Raw genomic sequence first — 22,119 nt, 5'->3', positions numbered from 1 at the left:
AGGCTGCGGCATTGCATTTGTATTGACTACTGTCAAGAGGTAGCAAAGGGGTCAGTGGCTCTGCCTGCAGCTCCTGCAGCTCCCCGTCATTTACAGACTGGCCCAGACACACCTCTGGTGTCAGACACAGCCTCTTGCTGTATGGCTGACCCTTGTCCCCTGGTAGTACACAGAGAGGAAAAGGGATGTTGAATTATGTTGTAAGAGGGAAGAAAGCTTGTAAAAAGTCTCCACGTGATTTGCTCATGACTTTTTGCAGCTTTCTGCAGGCAGCGGAACTGTGGCTGGGCTGACCCTGTCTGAGACCCCGGTATCTGCTCCCATTAGGTGACAAGTGGTCTTGAAGGGCAAACTGACTGCTGGTGGGATTGCTTCAGTCACCAGCCCTCACCAAGGGTTAAGACAAGGGTGTTTTCCTGCTGCTACTGAACAGGGCTGTTGAGCAGTAAAAATGCTGCTGTGCCCTCTCTGGGGCAAATCACACAGCTGTTGGCAAGGACTTTTGGGGTGAGTGCAGGCAACCCCACCGCCCATGGGTGCAGCAGGGGCCATGGCGCCCATTGTCCCTTGCTGGACACCTCCCACCTCTGCCCCAGCCGGCTGTCCCTGCTCATTCACGCACGAGGCCCCAGGTAATTCCCACTACCTCTGCAGCAGAGCTAACGCCTCACGGCAGGCCAAAACGGCAGCCCCTGCAGAGAGCCTTGGCACAGGAGGATTTAAGAAGAAGCAGGAGCCAGGAAGGGAGAAGCCGTGCAGTGGGGATGCCAGGCAGGGACAGTATGGGGGTCCCTTGCAGGGACAGGGATGCCCAGCAGCAGGCAGGAATACAGGGACCACAGGGAGAAGCGTGCGCAGGAGCAGCAGCAGGAGAAGGTTTAGGAGCAGGACCCCCACCAGCATCCCACGCCAAAGGAGGCGCTCCCCCACCACCAGATAACAACATTAAGAGCAGTGCACGGTGAAAACGCAGCCGAGTGGTGCTCACCTCCACACACACACTGTGCCCTTTGCGGGTAGGGCTGACCATGGACTTTCCCTTCCTCTCCCCACGTACAAGTGCACCACATCCCTGTGCAGATGGAGGCTGCGGTGCAGAGCAGGCAGTAGCCTGGAGAAGCCTCCACCACACTCTGATCTCCTGAGAGGTGGCCTGGGACCTGCACACCACAAACGTGACCTTGAGTGCCCCGAAAGCTACAGCTCCAAGGCACCACCAGCGGTGTTGGAACGGCTGACAGGAACAAAATGGATCTAGAGGTGCATGCAGCCACATTTCACCGATAACCAAGGTCATAAAGCAGAATTTTGTTGTGTATAGGCACATGTACATGTGCACAAATGAACAATACAGTGAAAAAGCTGCTGTCCTTTACCTCTGCTGCACACTTCTGTCAAGATGCCTGTCGGCAGCACCCGGCATGCTCTGATTTAGCTCTGAAGTAGTTTTCCAGGTACAAAACCTCACCTCTGTTTCCACCCCTTCCTCAGCAATACCGCTTCAGCCACGAGCAGTTGCCATAGTTTCGTACCACAGCTCTTGCTGAAGCAAAGCCAAGGCATACATACCTGCTGAGCCACCCTTGTCCCAGGAGACACACATCCTTTTCCTGGTTCTCATCCTTTACATGCACTGGGTGCTCCCTGGCAAATGTCTGCTCCCTCTAACAGACCACACGCTGGCTTAGGTGTTGCTTTGCATAATTGCAGCTTCCCTGCTGCAAACAGCTGGCTACAAGCTTGCTGCTGCTTCTGCTGGGCTCCTGCTGTCCCCCCTCATCTTTCCCTACCCCAGCATCCCACAGGCCCAGAGCCCTAATGAGACACGCTGCTTTTGGTAGTGGTTTTCAGAGAAGGACAGTTTGTTTTCAGGTTCCTGTGCTGCCTTAAGCCATGTGCTGCTAGAGGTGCAGTGCCTTTCCTTCATTAAGCCTGAGCATCAGCAGGAACTGACCATAACTCCGCTGGGTGACACAGACGCTGCCTTGAGGTACAGCTACGGAAATTATACCACGCTGTGCTGGGATGAGACGGCTGCATGGTATATTTCTTCTCTCCTCAATATTCCTGGCCTTTACCTCTCAGGCTAAAAATGCAGTTTTCTGTATTTCCAGGGATCATCCACAGGACTGTCTGGGCCATCCGGGGTTTAGGCAGGTGGGAGTGCCACCACACAGACCCAGCCTGCAGCACTGACAGTGCCTCTACCTGCTGTTATGGAGGCACGCACGATCAAATCCAACAGGTGTGAAGGCTCAGATTTATTCTTCAGTAAAAAGTTAGAACTCCGGTAACATTTGTGAACCACAGGCTCAATGATGTAAGGGGAATTAGTACTACACAGCCAACTTACGAATTCTTAATATTTAAAATGATGACTCAAAATGCACATATCACTCCCCTAAAAGCTGAGGGCTCTCAACCTCGAGGAGTTACCTAGGGTGACGTCCCCACCCGAGGGGGAGTCCCCGACTGCAGACCCGCTGCTGGCCGTGGTCGGGAGGCAGCAGGGTTTGCCCACGGAGAGGACTTGTCCAACCCACGACCCAACCAGGTTTTTAATCACAGGTGGATGGGAATTCATGCTGAGGGTCCATGGGGGAGCATGTCTCTGCAAGGCAGGAGGTGGACTGGTGCCAGGCAGCCCAAAATCCCCATGGCTTTATGTTCAGAAAAGTGGGACTGGCCAGCAGCCCCGGACGGCGACCCAGGCCACGGCAGCAGGGGCAAGTCTGCACTTGGCCTGCAGCCACCACCTGCCTGCGAGAAGCCCCAGCTCCCCCCAAAGTGGGGTCGTTTACTCGGTGTGCGAAACACTAATATACACACAGAGCAGAGGTATTTTATGCCAATTCCTGTTTGCACAAAGATGGGGGCTAGGTAGTAACCCACAAAGCGAGTACACCTCATACGTAAAGGGGCAAGCAATTTATACGGTTCAGTTATATATTCAATTTCCAAAGTTCTTCCCCAAAACTATTACTGGTAGTCGCTTATCTAGTACAGTTTATATTGGGTTAAAGTTTCCCCGCTTCGAATTAAAAGTAGTGTTCTTTTATTCTACTGTGCATACTCAAGGAGAGTGGGGGGGGTAAGTCTTTTGGTTTTGAATTGAGTTGGTGGTCGTGATCTCCCCCTGCCACCTTTACCTTTCCTCCAGTTACCAAAGATTTTTGCTGACTTCGTGCCTATTAGCAATTTTTCAACTTTTCAGTGCCTCCTGGGGTAGGATGTTCCCTTCTTATCAGTCTTTTATTTCTTCTTCAGGGGCACAGTTGTTAGCAAGGCATGCCTTGTGTATACAAAGGATATCTTCTTTCACAAGACCTTTGTGGTCTTCTTAAGTACATCACTTGTGAAGTACATCATTTCTTAAGTACATCAGGAGCAGAAGTCACTTTTCCAAACTTTACAACTTGGATGAGCAACACCAACTCCTCCTATGTATATTTAAAAGCTTTCTAAAAGCTGAGCAAATAACAAAATACTAGTGAAAATCTTTCTCTGCAGCGGCCACAGGGAAATCTCAGCTGCACCAGGGGCTGCCGAGATGGACGGAGAGGGAGAAGGATGGGTGCTCTCAGGTGGTGCAAGAGTGACACACACGGAGGCAGGAAGGCAAACTCTGCTGTTTACTCATGAGATTACTCAAGGAAGGGAGAATCAACCATAATCTAGGCAAACACCCCATGGTGCATTTTGCAACAGCCAGGGTAGCAGCAACTCCTGCCCACAGCAGCTCCGCAGGGTGCAGCGAGGATGGCGGCATCTGTAACGGGATGGGAAAGGAGGGTCAGGTAGCAGGGCCATGCCTCGCCACACTGTGTGTGTCCCTCTAGTCCTGCCCCCCTCCCCCCAATCCTGCACGAGGTTCCCAGCATCATTTTGCTGCAGGACAGGTCACTTGTCACCTGTCCATGGCCATTTCCCCACTACAGAAACCCCGTGTCTTCCCTCAGGCATTGGCAGAAGGAGAGACTCCAGGAACCCACTTGGCTCTCCACAGTAGTGGCTTTCTAAACCAGCACCAGCACACCCACCTTACTAGAATATGCGTAGCTCCTTCCTCCGGTTGATGTCTCTCTTAATTTGGCAAACAGAGCACATGGGGCAGCACAGAGTGACACAGAAGTCAGAGCAAATGGACCCCTGTTAGGAAGAAGTCGGTTAGGGACATAGGTTTCCCAAAAGGCACGTTTCAGCCAAGAAAAGGTTAATCACATTCCACTTAGTGCGCCCTTTGTTTCCTGGCTGGCTGAAGCATCCTGAGTAGCAGACACTAAAAACCAGCGGTTTTGGTACTTGGGAGGCTGGAGTATCCCCGACACTATGGAAAGTAAGGAGGGAGCCCTTTCTGCAGGCTGCACATAGCTACTTATCTTTCAGCATCTGAGATTAAGACTTGGGGGTAAAACGAATACAGAAAGAGACAGTTTGGGGAAACTGGACTTGGGCCCCCATGGTTTGCGCTGGGGATGGCACTAAGCCCTGGTGGGAAGAAACCATTTCACATATGTACTGTATGCGAATAACCACCTTTCTCCTGCATCTGATTATGGATCTTTATCTATGTAACCAACTTAATCTATTCTTTAGTTTGCCCACAATGATCTCAAATCTTTCCCATCTTTCAAAGATCGGGGATGGCAATGGGAAGCAGCAGCCGAGGCTCTGTGAGCCACAGTGGTCAGTGGCAGCTGAAGGCAGGACATGTGCCCCCTGTGAAGGGTGCTGGGAAGGAGCTGTTTCTGGTTAATGCGCGTTCTTGGACACCAGCCCAGGGATCAGCGTGTCCAAGGGCATCCCAACCCCTGTCCTGTGCTCCTGGCATCACGAAGGATACAAAAGTGAAAAAAGGTGAGCAGAGAGCACTGCTGCCCTGCGCTCATCCCTGATACACAGAGTGAGGCGCCTCGGGGTCACCTTGTCTTTCAGCCTTGCGGCATGGTGAGGGGGCAGGTTAACCACTGACCGGGATGTTGTATCTGGTGCGGTAGAGGGTCCTCATGGCCACAGTGGTCCCGCACAGGCAACACTCGTTCATGTCCCCAGCCACTTGGCAGGCGAGGCAGGGGAAGCAGAATGCCCCGCAACAGCCTGGCAGGGGGAGAAAGACAGCAGCGGGTGAGGCTCTGCCTATACCCACCCAGCACCGCCGGCATTGGGGGAGGAACTGGGAGGACAAGGCTACACGGCTGTAGCTATTGCACCACCGACCCGAGCGGCAGGGGCAAGAAAAGTGTCCCAAAGAGGGCACGGGATCGACCGCAGCATGTCACTGCTGACAGCTGAGACACGGGACCACCCAAGGCACTCACAGACGCTGCAGTCGCTGCAGCAGTCCATCAGCCCTGTCTGCCACATGCTGCTAGAGACAACGGGCACAGCCATGCCGAACTGCGGCTGGATCGTCACAACAGATGGGGTGGCCATTCCTAGTTGCTCTTCTGAAAGAGATGGGAGGGGAAGGGGACAGTTAGTGAAAGAAATGTGGTTGGTCTGATCCCCCAGCTGAGCTCATCACCATTGCTCTTCAGCAGGTGGTCTTTCGCCCAGCTCCCTTGCTGCTGCTGGAGGTGACGAAGTGTAACCAAATCTTACCTGCATTTGTGTCTTTTCAAGGTTTTTGCATTTTCTGCCATTTTGTCCAGCCTTCAAAATAGCATCAGGCCATTGATGTTCCCCACTCCACCCCAGAAAGGCTTTGCTAGCGCTTAGACACACACAATTCACCAACTTCCCTTGTGCCGAGCAGAGCTGGGCAGTGAACCTAGGCTAAAGCCAGTGACTTGGGCATTTAGGTTGTTGAACTTGGCATATTTTACACAAGATTACTTTGGCATGCGGACAAAGCATGCAGGAAGCAGCTGTGGTCTTGCATTTCCTTGTAATTCCAGGCTCCATGCAAGTGAGATACTGTAGAAAACGAGTATCTCTGATTTCTTGTCATAGAGAGTCAGAAAGGCAAAAACTCAACACTATGTCCCAAGTCTGAACCCCACTCCTTGCAGTCTGAACCCCTTAACTCCTACAGTTAAGCAATCAAGTAAACCTTGAAAACCAGTAAAGCCTCGGGTCTAAAAAAACCCCCCAAAATCTCTGTGCTCCTCCTATTCACTCACTCAAGCAAAAGACAGCACAAAACGTTCTCGGATAACAATTAAAAGCAAGTTTTGCCCTGAGGTCAAGTTCTTCTAGTTATGCACAAGCAGAAGAAAGGGGAAGGGGAAACCCCCCCCCCCCACACCTGCCCGCTCACATTTGTTAAGACTTTTTGCTACAAATTGGGGTTGGTTGTTGTTTGGGTTTTTTTTTTTTTAATTCCCCCCAGCGTGGCAAAGGCAGCACTATGCTGCTGGGTGGTGATGCTCCTCCCCGCACGGACCCCACCCGGTGAGCTCCAAAGCCACGGACAGAAACTGAAACGAAGTGCGGTGTGGGAGTGGGGCACCCTCCCTTCTCCACCTTCTGGGCCAACGCACAGTCCTCCAGAAATCTCACCCGTGGCTTCACCTGGCAGCACATGCCAGCCTGCGAGCCCGGCGTGAATGCAGCCAGAGGCACCATCAGGTTCATGTCCAGAAAGAAACTGTGAGCGTTCATTGCCTCCAAGCGCTTCCCTCTGTCGACCCACGGCAATACTACCGACACATGGTAAATCTCTCCACTTTCTACACTTAAACAAATGCACCTTATTCTGTATACGAGTATTATTCACATGCTTTCTTCTCTCTTAGCTGCAAACATTAATGAAGAAATTGCGACATTAAGGCGCTTGTCACCAATAGCACGCCCCATTGAAAAGGATAGCAAATACACAGGGAGACCGGGCAGCAGCATATAAAAGCACTTGACATCCAAGCTTCTGGCAGGAGAGCAGCTACTTCCAGCACATCCTCAAAGCCTACCAGAAAACACAGAGCTAAGCAGCCTTGCTAAGAGGAGTTTGGTCTTGAGAATCCGTGTAGACAAGAGAGAGACCAACTTAAACAAAGAGCAAAGTACCAGCCAGATTTCTTTAATGCAGTTATACAGTTCTGGTAGCAGGAGAAGGCAGCAAAGGCGTAATAACCTCTCCATAATCCAGCTTTTGTGTATAGCTTTTTAAAAGTCCGCATTCCCCCCTCCCCCCCAGTAGTATTTGCCTTATATTTTGCTTTAATTATGTGCTGAGCAGGGAAAAAAAAAAAAAAAAATCTCTACTTTTGCACTATTATTCCACTCTTCCCCGGCTAACAAGTTTTTACTATTTCCATGCTTTAAGAGAACCAACCTTTTGGCGAGCAGCCTGTGTCAGTGCAGTCAGTCTTCCTTGCTTGCCAGGGTCCTGCACAGAGAGGCTCTGGGGAAGATGAAACTAAACTTTCTCGCTCTTGGAAGGCTTTTATTGGCAGCCAGCGGTGAGCAAGCATAATGGTGGGAGGTAACTGGAGTGGGAGGTCAGGAGCTGTGCCCTGTCTGTACGACTACAGGCTTAACGCACGTGCAGAGAGCAACATTTTTTGCTTTTTCCTTTTCCCAGAATTAAATCATAGACTGCTATTCATCTTTTTTAAAAATGGTTTCATGTATATTGTCTTATTCCCTTAACTCGGTCTACATGTGGTCGTTGTTCGGGGGGGAACAGCTCTGAATGATGTGCATTTGTTGGGATAACCTTTTTCCAACATTTTTCCCCAAAGAAAATCAGGGGGTGGCTCCCTGCAGGTCAGCACCCTGTGCCATGACACTGTGATGGGGGGGAGCCCCAGCCCTGACTGTCCTCCTCCACTGTCATTCAGCGCTGGATAAGGAGGCAGCAGGACGCAATGGTACGTTTGCTTTTAGTCCTTTCCTCCATCTGCAGTAAGTGTGCTCCCTGCTCCTTCTTCGGGATACGTTTGGGTTTTCATTTCTGAGTTAGTAAATGCACCCCATGTGGAGGCTTTCTATAAAAATTAGGCTGATTCCTTAAGTGCTTGTCACAAGCCATGCAGCCCAGCTATTGTAAAATTAACTGAGTCCTTACCATACATGTATCCATTTCCCTCTACGAGATACTAATATTTACTATTTCTTCCCTAACATGCCCCAAGCATTTAACTGCACACACTCTGTGCAAGTCACCGACAGCTTTGGATGCAATTCCACATTTCACAGAGAAGCTGTGACACCAGGACAGTGGTTTCTGTTTCCCAGTGTCATGCACAGAGTGTGCAGAGAGCAGAGTGGGTCTGAGCAGCTGCTTGCCCAGCAAGGCAAGTTCAAAGCATCCCACGTGAAGTGCTAATGGTGTGTTCCCCTTCTCTCTTGCCATCGAGAGGGGGGGAAGGAGAAGTTTGAGTTAAACTGTAACTTACAAGGTTTGTCAACAGGCCAGGATTTACGGTCCAATTAGGTGGAGCCTTTTACCAATAGTGCTGCTGAGATAACAGTGATCTGTGCCCTGAATTACTCCCCTTGACTTCCAACAGCTCCAAAGTTTAACTGCAGCTTTCCCTTCTTTATGATGGTGTTGCGGGAATTCAGGTTTGCAAAAAGTTGTTCAGAAGATGCTTTCTGGAAGAGGACATACCTTACATCCCACCAGCTGGCTATATTAGGCTCATACAAAATGCCAGCTAGCCTAGGAGTCCGCTGGGGAGGGAGGAGGGGAAATGGGAAGCTGAAATGCACAGTCAGTACGGGAGATAACACATTAAAAAAAAAAAAAAAGCTCATCAGCAACATTTTAAGGATTTTAACAGTCTGTCCTTTATTCAGAGCTGGGGTGACACTGACTGAGCAACCAGGCCCTGCAAGTGCTTTTCTTCCACAGAAAAACAACCCACTTCTACCTGCAATCCTGGTGCATCAAATGTAACTGCCTTTTGTCACCCTGAGAAAACACCACCATAAACACCTACCTCAGCTCATTCCCTTCACAAGGAGTGCCCACTGCCTCCCGTCACAGCTGCCATGGTGTCTGGCCAAAGCTCACCACGGGGCCTGCAGTCCCCTTCACGTATGGCTTCTCTGGATCTGTGAAGTGGCACTGCGGGAAGACAGGCAGTCAGCTGCAAAACACACCTCTCAGGCACAGCAAGAAAACAAAGAGCAAAATGTCTCAATAGCTAAGAAGAAAGGAAGTGTGCTAACAAAACCAAACCTGTAATGACTTTTTCCACGTGGTAAGAATAAAATATTATTTCCAAGGAGACAATGGAAAAATTCAGCTGAAATTAATTTTCACCAATTTAATGTGTATTACAGTAAATGCAATTTCAATAAAGATTCAGGAGTAGAGGTTAAAAAAAAAACCTCCCTGAGTACATTTTTGCTTTCTCTGCAAAGAACAAAGTATAAATTACACGCTCTACCATTGTATTTTACAGAGAAATGGCAACCAGAAACTAGTTTATTCCATTTTACGCCAACACCATCCACGTGCAAACGTTCCCGTTTTCCAAACTATTTGAAACAACTCCATCACACAACTTAAAACGCTACCACAAATGAGCAAAGCCATCTTCCCCAGTACGCTGCATCATGCTCCTAGTTACACAAACCCTGGCATCTCGAGTGGCAAAAAGTGGGTTCATTTACAGAGGGTCCACTGTAAGCCCACTGGTGTGCAGGTCTCGGGGGGGCGGGGGGGTGTGTGTGTGCTGCCTGTCAGAGGAGGCTGCCTGGGGGCCTCTCCAAAGCTCTGGTCTCACCCGCCCTTTCAAAAGGCAGAGCAACAACCTCAGGTTTTCAACAGGTTTTGTCTCAGACATGGAGAAGGGCTTCTGCACCTGAACTTTTTTCCCAGATGTCTCAGCTAGTTCAAAAGAAGAGCACCTCTCCCCCAAACCTTGCCTCCATCCCACAACTTGGAATGATTCAGGTGAAAGGAAAATACCTGCAACTATAAAAGCTGGAGGAGAAAAGGAGCTGAGCAAAGTGCTAGGGGAAATTGTCACAGCCCTTAGAAATATGGCTAAGGGTCAGGTTCACATCTCACTGAAACCGAAGCGACTGCAGTTGGTACAAGAAGAGAGCTGTTCCCTGCCCACGCCTGCATGTCCCTCATCCCTCCCATGCCAGGGACACTTCACACGGTGAAGTGGGTCCACTCAGCTGGCTGATCAGACAGAAAATGGCACTGGGGTTATGGCTGGGGGGGTGCATTGCCACCTAGGCAAGCTGCCTGAACCCCTCATGCCACAGACACCCAAACACAAGGTCCAGTGCACAGTGGGGAGTTCATGGCTGGGGCCAAGGGTGTCAGCTGCTTTGCAGCAGCTCACAGCCACAGCATGTCAGACCCAAAGGAAAGCAGTAGAAGTGGTTTCACATCCACCTGCAGTCTCATGCTGGTTGGGCCAAAGGTTTGTCACAAGATGTTTCACGCAGCCTAGCTGAACTTCTGCTTTCTGCAGTCGTCTGTTATTTCTCACCACCCTTTCTGCAGTGGCACTCTTCCTCTGGGTCACTCGGATTTATAGGACCACAATGTCATGCTGGTACAGGTGATGGGTTACCTTAATTTTTCAGCCTGCTTTTTAGTCACTTCAGCACACAGGATGATCTGATCTTTCCATATGCCGACACACCTTCCCGACTTTGAGTCGAGCCACCTTTTCGCTCCCACGTTATGCTAACTTGTCTGGTGCTATTCCCGACCTACTGATCTGGTGACCCGCTGCAGCTGGACTCCCTTCCAGCCACGCTGGCTGTCCCATGTCCTCCAGCCCATGCTGTTAGCACACCACAGTTCCTGAGCTAGGTGCCTGCAGCGCATACTTTCCTGAAATTAGAGGGAGGGAAAAATCTGACCCCCCTTGCATTAACAATACCACGTTTACCAAGAAATACACCAGGCACAAGTTGTCTTGGATGACCCTATTGTGAGTCCCTGCCCCTGGCAAAGGTGTGTGAAAGCTCCCATGTGCTGCTGTCCCAAGTGGGCTTCTAAGTCAAAGATCCAGACCCACCACAAAGGGCTGCTGATGCCTTGGCAACCTTTGCCCATATCCCCACAGGAACCAGCACCCCTACATATGTACAGCTACTCCTGGACAAAGAGCTGTTGTTGCTTTGATACACCTTTCTACAAAGTACAATGGAAGCACACAAAGGCAAGAGTTTGTGTTGGTTACAGAGTTTTCTGTTTCGCTGAGCAACTGCTGGTGTTTCATGTTTGCCTTTGCAAGGCACATTTGATCTTCCTGCTGCCTCCAAAAGAATTTGTTATCTCAACATTCGGTGGAGGAACATTTGGAAAAGGAAGGGGAGCTGAAATGCAACATTTGACACTGGAGGAGAAGCTTCCAGAGGACACTGTTTACTTCTGCAAAAACACACTAGCTAATAATAAAACTGCTTAGAGATAGGTGTATTTGAGAATTTTTTAATGGACTGTATCTAAACCCAGCAGTTTTTTCATAATCCTTGTGAAGATTTGGAATAGAATAGCTTGGGAATGGAAGAAGAAAAGATACTACCTGCCAGCAGATACAAACAGGGTTTTAGCGAGGAAGTAGTTCAGCCTTTGTCTCTTTTGCACTTAAAAAGTTATTTCTTATTTCTGTGTATTAATCATAAAATGCTCACGCAAACAGCACTCTCAGTATTACAGCCTAGAACCTAAACCTTCATTTTTCAGGCAATGAACCTAAAATACAATGGCATACCTTTGTAAAATGCATTTTCAGATGAATTTGGAAAACTCCCACTGAAAACATGCAATGATTTTCAAGTCACAAGGACTGTTTTGAAACTTGAATTTTTACTCTACTTAGCTACACCTTCTTTTTCCTCTCATTACAAGATGAACACTTGCTTGTGACAAGTTGTCACCAGACAAAAGACACCAGTAGGTTCAAAGGTACTATAAAGTGTGAGCTCTTCCCAAATCTAAGCTACTTAAAGACACTTTAATATGTTAAAAACGGATTAATAACTTTTGCCACAACCTCTCTAAGGTAATATTACAAGTATTAAGAAACTGATTCATACTAATTATATCACAAGACTTTTTTATTACTAGTAAATGCCTTATAAGCAAAGTTCAAAACGAAGTTGCATGCATCCAATCCTCCCACTACAAAATGCAACTTTGTCACGTAATTGTTCAGAAACTCACTATTCTTTGCTTTTATACTGCTTTTCTTCAACTTAATACTTTCTCCACCCCAAAATTATAAACCCTTTTTAAGAACGATTTCTGTATAAGGACCAAGAAGGCCCTAAAAGCAATTACGCTTCCTAACATTTTCACATATTTCTATCTTACATGCAGTCAGCCTGAAAAATCTAGTTCCTAATTTGCTCAAAATATATTTGACATCACCTGTTTAAATAGTAAAAGAAAAAATAACCCAAAACTTTACAAGGCATACATTAAAAAGAAGTGTTCAGAACCAACAGAAGTCTGTTCCAGCCCCAGAAAGGACTTCCTGTGACCAAAGCCATTGATTCCTTATATGCTTTCTCATTTCCCTGCAACAGGAACTTCTTTGCCTGTTCACCATCATCAGTAATGCAAAACTACACAGTTAGCAAACCCTGAACACAAGGCTCTGGAATGCAATGTCTCTCAGACATATCGGTTTAAATAACCTTAAAATACGACACCCATCTTCACAGCTGGAGCAGTATGCAGCCTTATTTCTGGGTGCAACTGCACGCACAGTTATGACCCACTACTCAAGGACCAGAGCGGTCATCAGGAAAGGCTGTTGGAATACTATAATGAGTTTGGCAACCAAGTGCTCTGCATCACTGAACCACAGCCCTGCATGCAGGCAGATGCAAAGCCACCCGTGGAAAAAAGCATGCTTGCATTGCCTACCAGTATGTAAATTGAGGTAACCTCCATCATATCATTTTCCTGGAACAGGCCTGTCCGTTGCTTCTTCCACAGAAATTAATTCCAGAACGCGCCATACAAGCTCTTTAACACCATGAGTCAAAGAAAAGGTTAACTACCATGCAAATCCTGTAACTGAGAGAGCATAAACCAGTTGAAAACATGAATGGTTTGGAGCAATGTAATTGTTAGCCTGCAGTTGCTCTTTGTATTGTTCATAGGCATTCTCCTGTAAACAAGTTCTTCCTGTAAGACTACAAATAAAACCAGTAGGCATGAGTCAAAACAAACAAAATAACAAAAAAAAAAAAAAAAAAAAAAAAAAGAGGATCACTTTGCATGATGAATTTGTAGCTCAGAGTCAACCACCAGTCATGCAGACTTGGCAATAGCTCTGGGCTGTTCTGTTTTTGGTTTAAGTCAGTAGTCTGTGTTCAAATTTTTGATAAACAAGCTGGGCTCACTCTGTGCAGGCAACTTAGAGCTCAGCTCACTCCATCCAGGCAACTTTGCAGAAGTCTGTTCTTTTCACATAAAAAGAAACCACTGCCAGCAATCACAGCAAGAGCAAAAGGTAATTTTAAATACTTCTCTATTGACTTCTTATTCTGGACCTCACACACTCTGAGTCCTGACTGCTTCTAGACATGTCAGGATAAAAATTGTTATTACAATTCTTACATGCAACAAGCTCCAACTCAAACCGAAAATTATTCATGTAATAAATCAGAACACCAAACATGTACAGCCAGATTTTATTTACATCCTAAAATCACTTTGCATTTTCCCACGTGCTGTCACTAAGAGACATCGGTGTCATATAAAATCTTGGGCTTACAGTCTTGAGAGCTTGACAGAAGTTTGCTTGTACTACACAGGACCAGCAGAGCAGCTTCACTTGTTGAAGCTTCTATGAAGGTTGAAGTCATTTAAGGATAATCAAAACTTACATTGTAGGATAATCTCATTTGCATATTTTCAGAAACAAGAATGTTTTCACCAGCTTTTATAAATAAACAGTATAAAACAGCTATGGTTATGTAGTACTTACACTTTAGCTGGACTAAAATGTCAGTATTTATATTAATTTCAACTACCTGTTTTCTAAAGGCTCTTCTACATTTTTTAAGTCTTTTCATTTCCACAGATTTCCAAATACAATCCCTATGAAGAGCAGAACTCCTACAGTACGATTTGAAGCAAATTTCTTCCAACAGTCTTCAGGTTTGTCTATGTCCAAAGTGTAAATCTGCAAAAGCACAGTATAACATTCTAGCATTATTATTCTACAGACTCATAAATATTTGACACGTCACAAACAGACACAGAACTTCAAAAACTGAATCTCAAATTCCAAAGTCTACCCTCACCGCCACAATAAACAGGAATACTCTGTGCTTAAAAAGGATTTTTTGCATAACTGGCATCTATAGTTACCTGACAGATTTATTCAACATAGAGCAGAAAAGTCAAGGGTCGTATATGAACATGATTCCCGGACCCTCTCAATGAAGGACAGTATAAACAGCCCAGATACGGGTGGGAATGGTTTGACCTTTAAAAATGCAAAGTTATCTGGGCATGTAAATAAGTCTTTTTGAGATTTTCCTCACTAGGTAGCGACCTAATTCTTCTGTGGGAACTTTAAATAAAAATAAAACCCCCCAAACCTGCCTGCACCTTTAAATCTCTGCTGCAAGGTGTTGCTCCGTGTTTCAATAAAGACAAGGCACTGGAGAGCCAGCAGTGAACCAGGCTAACTGGAATTCACAGGAAGATGCCCGGCCCGGCCTAGTCACACAGGACTGATTTAGTCCAGTTGCTCTTAGCCATGTTTGTTCAACTCTCTTGCAAAAAAATGAACCAGGACACCTGCAACAACAGCTAGACGCAAGGCTTGCCCAGCTTGGCAGCTATCTGCTGTGAGTCACAACTAAAAGTGAAAAAAACACCACAGTGCAGCAAGAGCAAAGTTACTGAAAAATATTCCTGGAAACAAAACTTGGTGCAAAAGTCTTGAGAAGGATGACAGGAAAAAAAGATAAGCAAAACAAGTGAAAGGATTAATAAAAAATTACACCCCAAAACCTCAAACCTTGCAATTCAGCCTCTGAAGGAGTCAGAACATATTCAACTAAAAGAATTGAAACTTTCCCTGAGAGACTTGTTCCTCTGCCACTTGCAGTTGTACAGAGGTGACAGGGCTGTTTTCTGATCAAATAATCTGAAATGCTGTCCACAAGCTTCTAAGACACAATGTTAACCACACCCTTGAAAACCTGTCAGGCCCTCAAGCACAGGGAGCTGAAAACACTGAACTGACAAATAAAACCTAACAGCAGCCAAGGTATGAGATACACCTTCAAAAATGCAAAGCAAATAAAAGATGTTATTTTTCTATCAGTGAACTTCTCCAATGGGGTAGAAGTTTGACATCTTCATGACCCAAATTCCTGTCTCAGGCACAAATTCAATGAATTAAGGAAAACCTACTCCTTGTATGTCTTACTCAGCTTTCTAAACTCAGGTAGTTAAGCACACGTTCAGAAATCTTGAACAAGAAGATAAGCATGAGAATGTTTAAGCAGAACTAATATTAAAATAATCATTCAAAAAGAAGGTACTCTGTGGTACACAGAACAATGCTGCTCTTGTGACTTTAGCAGCCTACAGAATTGTTCTGCACTCTTCATCACTTAGATTCAGTAGTGCTGCATTCTCACTTATGAGAACCCTCCCTGCAGCAACGTCATTTCCATTTGTGCCAAAACTACAACGTAAGGCCTCTCTGACAATTCAAACTGCAAACCATTATATAGTGGAATGTAGTATTCTTCCCTCATAGATTTCCAAGCACAATTACTATGAAGAGCAGTGGCTGACAAGTACCAGATGACATCATCACAAGAATTCTCTTGCTCAGAGGTATGTTTAATATCCATCACCTGCATGCACTCCTCCCATTAAAGTGTAACATGAGTCTAATGTGCTTTAAAAAGTTTCACATTAACCACAGACTTAACTTCTCCAACTGTCAACGGGTTTACTACTTGCAATGCACAAACCTCTTTGCTATCACTCACCTATCAAGACCAGGAATTAATTTTCACATAGACTGGTCACTACAAGACTGGGCAACACAGTTGTTAGGATTCAGAAAGAACAGGGTTCCAACATCCTATCTGCTTTTTTACTGACAAAGCTATTTCCTTTCTTTCTGTTATTCATTAAAATTTCTAAACTAATACAACTACAAGACTGAACTGGATTGTCCTCTGCTGTAAAAAGAACTGTGAATTAGAACTGTCAATTGCCATAAAATTATAACATTAACATCTGCTGTAGATGAAGTGTACAAGCCACAGAAAATTTTGTTATACTGTCAGATTCCAGACTGAAGCTCCAGACCACAATACAGAATTATTTAGATGTAAAATGAACCATCTCTAAGAGACAACACAAAACATTCATTTTCACATAGCTACTGTACAACATGCTATTAAAAAAAAAAAAAAAAAAAAAGCCTGCATGTGTCCTTGATACTGTAGACCATACCATTTTTTAAAGGAAGTGAACGATAATTATGTACATCAATTGTAGTCTCGGATCGTATGTGCTGAGCAAGAGCTGCATCAGAACAGTAAAAACTGCACAATCTTGCAGGACATTGAGGTGGATCTAGCTGCAGCTGCTACTGGAAGCAAGATTCCCTTGAGATCACAGCTTAACACAAAGCAGTTCTTTTGCTTAGGAACAGATTGAAAAACAATACTCTACAATCTGTGGACGGCTGGAGGTCTGTTCAAATGAGAGGTCTGCAAAAGGTACTTAAGAAAAGCAAGCTTACTGTCAGAAGACTTCAGTTCTCTTTACAGGTATTGGTTTTTTTAGGTAGTTGGTGAATTGATGGGAGTTGAAAAGCACTCTGATTTCTTATCAAGAACTTCCACATGGAAAAAGTATAAATAAATCCATCAAACCTGGTGTGCTAGGTGAGCCCCTACAGCAGCCACAGCAGAGTAATATGGGAATGTCTGGTTACAATTCATTCCTGCTATGCACAAACTCAGGAGCATTGCAAGGCTGAAGCCACCGAGCCACTGCTTCGTGTCCTCCTTGAACTGTAATGCTGTTGACTTCACACCGATAATGATGTCGTCCCTCTTATCCTAGAATGAAGGGATGAATTAGCAAAAAAATCCACAATCCAACTGCCACTTCATAAGGAAAATAAGAAGGGACACCTTGCTTAAGTTTCCAATGCTTCTTACTGGGAACCCAATTTAGGAGCATTTTTAGGTCCCTACATTAAAATTTAAATTAGAAGGTTGGTCCTTAGACGTGCTTTAGCAGCCAAGAGCTAATACCAACGTCAAAGTTATTTACACAATGCCAATGCGTAGGCACACAAAGTGCATTATACTTCCAGCTTTCTACCTGATACATAAAACATATGCAAACAGCAATAAAAAGCGCAAGGGCTGAGGTTTCTTTGGTGCTGTTTTAGCTCAGCTGAGCATGAAGAACTGCAACAGGTTAGTACTGCTGTTTGACAACAAAGTTGTAAATTAAACACACAAACATACACAGATAACTAAAACTTCCCACTGTTACTCTACCTGATGTGCATAAATAGTATCGTATACCAGCGTCCACATTACTCCAGCTAAGTACAAGGGCAAACACACAGACCACTCACATGACCCTCTGATGGCAGACCAGCCAAGAAGGGCTCCCCAATTAAATGTAAGTCCTAAAAACATCAAGAGAGTAAAAAAAAAAAGAAAAGAAGTTACAAGATTTCCAGGAGCAATCTAAATTACATGTATAGAATTAAATATTATTTGTTCCAGCCTGTATCATAACAGCAGCTCTTTGTACAATACTGGCATCTCTATTTTTCTACCACTTACTTTCAGGCAGGTAATAAATACAAGTAATTTGACATTAAATACCCTGGACATACAAGGATAAATACGTATAGCCACGCATTTTTCCCCAATTTAAATTTTACTTCACTAGCATAGGGAAACATTTGCACATAACTATTCCAGTGTACTCAAACAACGGGTCTAAAGTTAAAATGCTTAGATGTTAGTATAACAAAAGATGTCGGTATAACTGACTGCAAGAGTGCACAGCAGCCAGCTATGGTACTTCAAGGCTGAAAATGACAATTTGGGTTGAAAAAACTGAAGGCAGCTGGAATGTGGAGGCCAAGATACAAAGACACATTTTAGTAGCTCAACCTGAAATATAAGCCCCATCAGTGTCTGCACAGGAGTTATTTTAGAGGCTAAAGACTGAAATGCTGGACAAATGCATGTTTAAGAAAGGTTTTGAGATAATCCCAAAACTAAAGCCAATTCTCAAATGACAAATATTTATTTTCTCCCTCCTTTCCTCCCGCCCCTCACTCTGTCAAAATAAGGAACTGATTTTTAACAAAAAAAACCCAGACATTAACTCTTATATGTGTTTAAGAAGCTTCTGGCACAACAGAGCTTTGTCTATACAGTATTTTTACTTTAAATTAAAGTTATAAAAAAATCAGATTGCTTAAGTTCAATTACTAATTTGTAAAACACCCCAAAAACTCAATCTGAAGAAAAAAAAACAGTAAAAAATATTTCCAGCTCACCCAAAACTAACTGTGGCCAATATGTTATTCTCTTCATCAGGGGGTAGGTTATCACAAGAGGCAAAGAGGCTGTTCCCAGAACAATACTGGAAAAAGTACCAAGAGGTTTATTGCTTGCCAGTCTAAAGATCATAAGATACAGCGCAGCGTTACAGGAGCTGTACATAGTACTGAACTAATTCTTTTACTTTCAAATATAATTCCATAACTAATAAACCTCCCCCCTCTGCCCCCAACACCTTTTCTGCTGAAAATCTCTGTGCTTAACTCTGGACCTGGAATCAAAGTTTAAAAAACAAAAGATAACTTATACATCACCTATAGTAATTCAGAGACAGAAGCACACAAAGTGCCAAGCTAAGCTGTCCCCCAAGAAAAATGAAGGCCTGAAAAACAGAGATATCTCCAGCTGCCAGAGGCCTACTTGCTGTCCTTGCAACCTAAAAATGAACAGAATAATGTTAATATAAAATCCAACATAACACATTCCAATATATCTGAAAACTAAAAGCCACACCATTGGCGTATAAGCAGAAAAATAAACAGGTCACTGAATGTATGAGACGGTGTTCCTTCAATGATAAAAACCTAGCATATAATCACAGACAAAAGCTGTATTTCTAAGCAGCAGTGCTTATAATAGAAGCATGCAGGTTTTAAAAACTAGAGCAGAAATAAAGTGCCACTTGTGTGCAAAAAGGCTGATTAGAAACACTGTAGACATCTTGTATATGAATTTTACCACCTTGGGGGATGGGGATCAGACTTAAAAAGTTGTGAGGTAGCTATCCCAATTTCAAGCAGCACTTCTGTGCTTAAGTGACTACCATGTAAAATATTGTAAAGATGCAGGGCTTCTCTAGCACACCTAACCATTTTTAATAACCATGAAAGGACAATTAATTTGAGCCTAGCTGGGATACAATGGAGTTTAGAAACTCCGTCTGGAACAAGAAATCATACAAGGCGAACTGAAGGAAGAAACAAATATCAGAAAAAAGTTAAATTGAAATGTATGGCGGGTAACTTGCCAAAGGTGATGATTGCCAAAAGAAAAAAAAAAAAGACAAAAGTTTTGCATGTTGATGAAAATGGTATAAAGTCTACTCAAAGAGGTTTGAAAGCCAACTTTTTACAGAAAACTATGTATGTATAAAGTGTTCCGCAAATGGTTTAATAATGTGAATTTAAATAAGCTCTTTTAGTTTGTTCTTCCCCCGCATCAGGTTACGTTGAATGTCAAATACTGGTTTTGCACTTTAAACATGCGCTTAAGATATCTGTGACCAATTCCACCGCACATTGTAACTAAACATGGGTTGTTTCATTTAAAGACAAGAAAAGCAAACATTTACCAAATAATCAGTAACAAAAAATCTAAAACCCCAAACCACCATCACCAACACAACACAACATCCTGCTATTGACCTGGCCTGTATCACACTTGTTTTGAAGATACCCTTTTAAGATATGTAACAGTGAGCTGCGATGGGAATTTGTAAAACTTTAGATCTAACCACATGACATTAATGCATAAATGAATTCACTATACTGAAAATTCCACCTTTCTAATCACACATCCCACCCTGTCAAAAATTTTTAGCATATGTAGTTGTTAATAACCTCCAAACCCTAAACCACCCAAAGCTGCCACAAAACCTGTACTGATTTATTGCCTTCCCAACAGCACAAATATAACAGTGCTGTAAGAAGAACTTAACATATCAGATTGGCTCGTTATCCTGCCTCTTGCCAGCGCCGAAATCCAAACCCCAAAAACGGAGGAACAGTGTAGGAACAGAAAACGGGACAAGCAAACAGTGATGCATCACTAGGATAACTCCCCTCCAAGCCTGTACGTTTGCACATTTCAACATCTGACACTAAGCACTGCCTTTTGCTTATTTCCCTCTTCTGAGCAAAAGGGAGATGAAGAATACAACATAACAGAAGAGGATTGGTTCAGGGTTGAGCATGATAGTCTTAACAGCCCTTCTCATGAAGAAATTAACAATACTCAAGGAAACCCTGCTCCTGAAAATTTAAAAAAAAAAAAAAAAAAGTTATTCTTGGGTAGATCATAACTAGCAAGTGTCGCAAAAAAGTGGTTTTTTTTATTTTGTTCTGTCACGCAAAACAAAGTTCAAAAATAATCTTGATCAAGTACTACCTACAGCTGACGACAAGGTATATTTCATCTTACACAGCGCTAAGTACTCTAGAAGACTTACTGCAGTCCTAGACAGAGAAATGTTACACAATAATAAAATGCTTTCTACTATTGTGGGAGGAAACACAGACAAGTGAATTGCATACATCTCGGACAGAAACACGGCGGAACTTCTGAACCTGGAGCCCTATGCCTGCCCCCAGCAAGGGATCACTGGTGATGTCGGAGACGACTGGACGTGTACTCGGTTAATCAACCAGCAATTCACTTCCCGAGGTCTTCGCAGGCCCACGGGGCGCGCTCTACCTTTTTGTCATAGCCGCGATCCCACATGTCATTGATCGTGCAGCCGGCCCCGCGCATGAGCACGGCTCCGATGCCGAACAGGGACAGCATGTGCCAGTCCGGCAGGCATCCCGGCTCGGCAGCCAAGCCAACGCTCCAGGTGCACGGCAGGTACAGCAGCCACGTCCCTGAGGGAAGACAAAATCCGCGGGTGGGGTGAGGGAGGAAACGAGGAGCGGGGGGGCCGCGGGACGGGACGGCAGCTCGCTGCCGACGAACGGCGTTGCTCTTCGGCAAGACCCTCTGCCCGAAGCAAGGGCGCGTGTGGCCGGGGTGCGGTGCTGAGGCCGCCGGCACAGGACACCCCCCCTCCCCGCCACGCCGCCGCTCCCCGGCCGCCCGTCGGGGCCGCCACCAGCGGCCGCCGCGTCGCCATAGTTACCGCGCCACCATGGCTAGGGCGCCACCCTCCCCCCTCCCCTCACCGGCGGGCTGGTGCAGCCGCATGAGGCGCAGGTAGGGCCGCAGGGGGCCCGGCGCGGCGCGCACCAGCTCGGCCGCCGAAAAGCTGAGCGGCCGCGGGGGTCCCGGCGGCGCGGAGGGGCGGCGCAGCGGCGGGGCAGAGGCGGCGAAGGGCAGGCGGGCCACACGGAGGCCGGGGGCGCCCCGACTGAGCAGCGCCAGGAGCGCCGCCATCTTGCCGCCGCGCTTCCGGCGCGGTGGTGTCACGCGGCGCCACGCATGCGCAGCGCCCTCGTCTTACCTGTCTGAGGGAGCGGGAACGGGTCTGAGGTGGGTCGGGGCCGGGGCCGGGGCCGGGGCTGGGGCTGGGGTCGGGGTCGGGGTCGGGGTCGGGGTCGGGGCCGCCGCTCCGCCAGGCTTGGAGCCTGCTGCCTGGGACCTCACTCCCGGGAATCGAAACTGCTGCTCAGGCCGGGCGGAGTCCGCCCCGGCGGCGCTGAAGCAGCCGCGACCCCGTAGGCCGCGGGGCCCGGCAGGTATCGGGAAGAATCGGCCTGCCGTGGTCCCGGCACGCATATTGAGGGCTGTAGCCAAGGCACGGGGTGTGAGGGAGGCTGGAGCTGCGCCTGCCTTCGGCTTCGAGCAATGAATACTGACAGAACACCCAAGGGGGACCAGTGGCGAAGCAACAGGATGCACAAATTGAATAAATTTTGTAATCTTTACTTACTTGACCTCAGCACCTCG

General features: G+C 46.1%; 2 protein-coding genes across 4 annotated transcripts; both read right to left on the bottom strand.

Moving 5' to 3' along the window:
- Window positions 1–2,501: 2,501 nt before the first annotated feature.
- On the bottom strand, window positions 2,502–9,545 carry PLAC8 (placenta associated 8). Of its 3 annotated transcripts, none has more exons than XM_049815486.1 (5): window positions 8,886–9,545; window positions 5,319–5,447; window positions 4,973–5,097; window positions 4,041–4,149; window positions 2,502–3,769 (listed from the first exon to the last, which is right to left on the bottom strand). In XM_049815486.1, the coding sequence occupies exons 2-4, from the start codon at window positions 5,431–5,433 to the stop codon at window positions 4,045–4,047; spliced, it is 345 nt and encodes a 114-aa protein (XP_049671443.1). In that variant the 5' UTR covers window positions 5,434–5,447; window positions 8,886–9,545; the 3' UTR covers window positions 2,502–3,769; window positions 4,041–4,044. The 3 variants fall into 3 exon arrangements, with proteins under 3 accessions (XP_049671443.1, XP_049671441.1, XP_049671442.1); XM_049815484.1 differs by lacking the exon at window positions 8,886–9,545 and adding an exon at window positions 7,274–7,552; XM_049815485.1 differs by lacking the exon at window positions 8,886–9,545 and adding an exon at window positions 7,274–7,552 and having other exon boundaries at window positions 4,046–4,149.
- Window positions 9,546–9,680: 135 nt separating this feature from the next.
- Window positions 9,681–21,648, bottom strand: COQ2 (coenzyme Q2, polyprenyltransferase). Its single transcript, XM_049815483.1, has 7 exons — window positions 21,396–21,648; window positions 20,932–21,098; window positions 18,774–18,895; window positions 18,456–18,541; window positions 17,434–17,567; window positions 16,795–16,983; window positions 9,681–14,063 (listed from the first exon to the last, which is right to left on the bottom strand). The coding sequence occupies exons 1-7, from the start codon at window positions 21,604–21,606 to the stop codon at window positions 13,950–13,952; spliced, it is 1,023 nt and encodes a 340-aa protein (XP_049671440.1). The 5' UTR covers window positions 21,607–21,648; the 3' UTR covers window positions 9,681–13,949.
- Window positions 21,649–22,119: the final 471 nt, after the last annotated feature.

The sequence above is a fragment of the Accipiter gentilis genome, chromosome 12 (assembly GCF_929443795.1).
Source record: "Accipiter gentilis chromosome 12, bAccGen1.1, whole genome shotgun sequence".
NCBI lineage: Eukaryota > Metazoa > Chordata > Aves > Accipitriformes > Accipitridae > Astur > Astur gentilis.
The sequence above is the reverse complement of the archived record's forward strand: the minus strand, read 5'-3'. Positions and strand labels throughout refer to the sequence as shown.

What these genes read in the sequence shown, in the direction of transcription:
- PLAC8 (XM_049815484.1), bottom strand. Translation starts at nt 7,412, where the DNA reads ATGCTTGCTCACCGCTGGCTGCCAATAAAAGCCTTCCAAGAGCGAGAA. An exon ending in CTGCAGCGACTGCAGCGTCT is followed by an intron (nt 5,098 to 5,318) that starts GTGAGTGCCTTG and finishes TCCCCCTGCCAG; the next exon opens with GCTGTTGCGGGGCATTCTGC. An exon ending in GCACCAGATACAACATCCCG is followed by an intron (nt 4,150 to 4,972) that starts GTCAGTGGTTAA and finishes TCTTCCTAACAG; the next exon opens with GGGTCCATTTGCTCTGACTT.
- COQ2 (XM_049815483.1), bottom strand. Translation starts at nt 21,606, where the DNA reads ATGGCGGCGCTCCTGGCGCTGCTCAGTCGGGGCGCCCCCGGCCTCCGT. An exon ending in TTGGCCACAGTTAGTTTTGG is followed by an intron (nt 17,568 to 18,455) that starts GTGAGCTGGAAA and finishes TGATGTTTTTAG; the next exon opens with GACTTACATTTAATTGGGGA. An exon ending in GGGCTCACCTAGCACACCAG is followed by an intron (nt 14,064 to 16,794) that starts GTTTGATGGATT and finishes GTGCTTTTGCAG; the next exon opens with ATTTACACTTTGGACATAGA.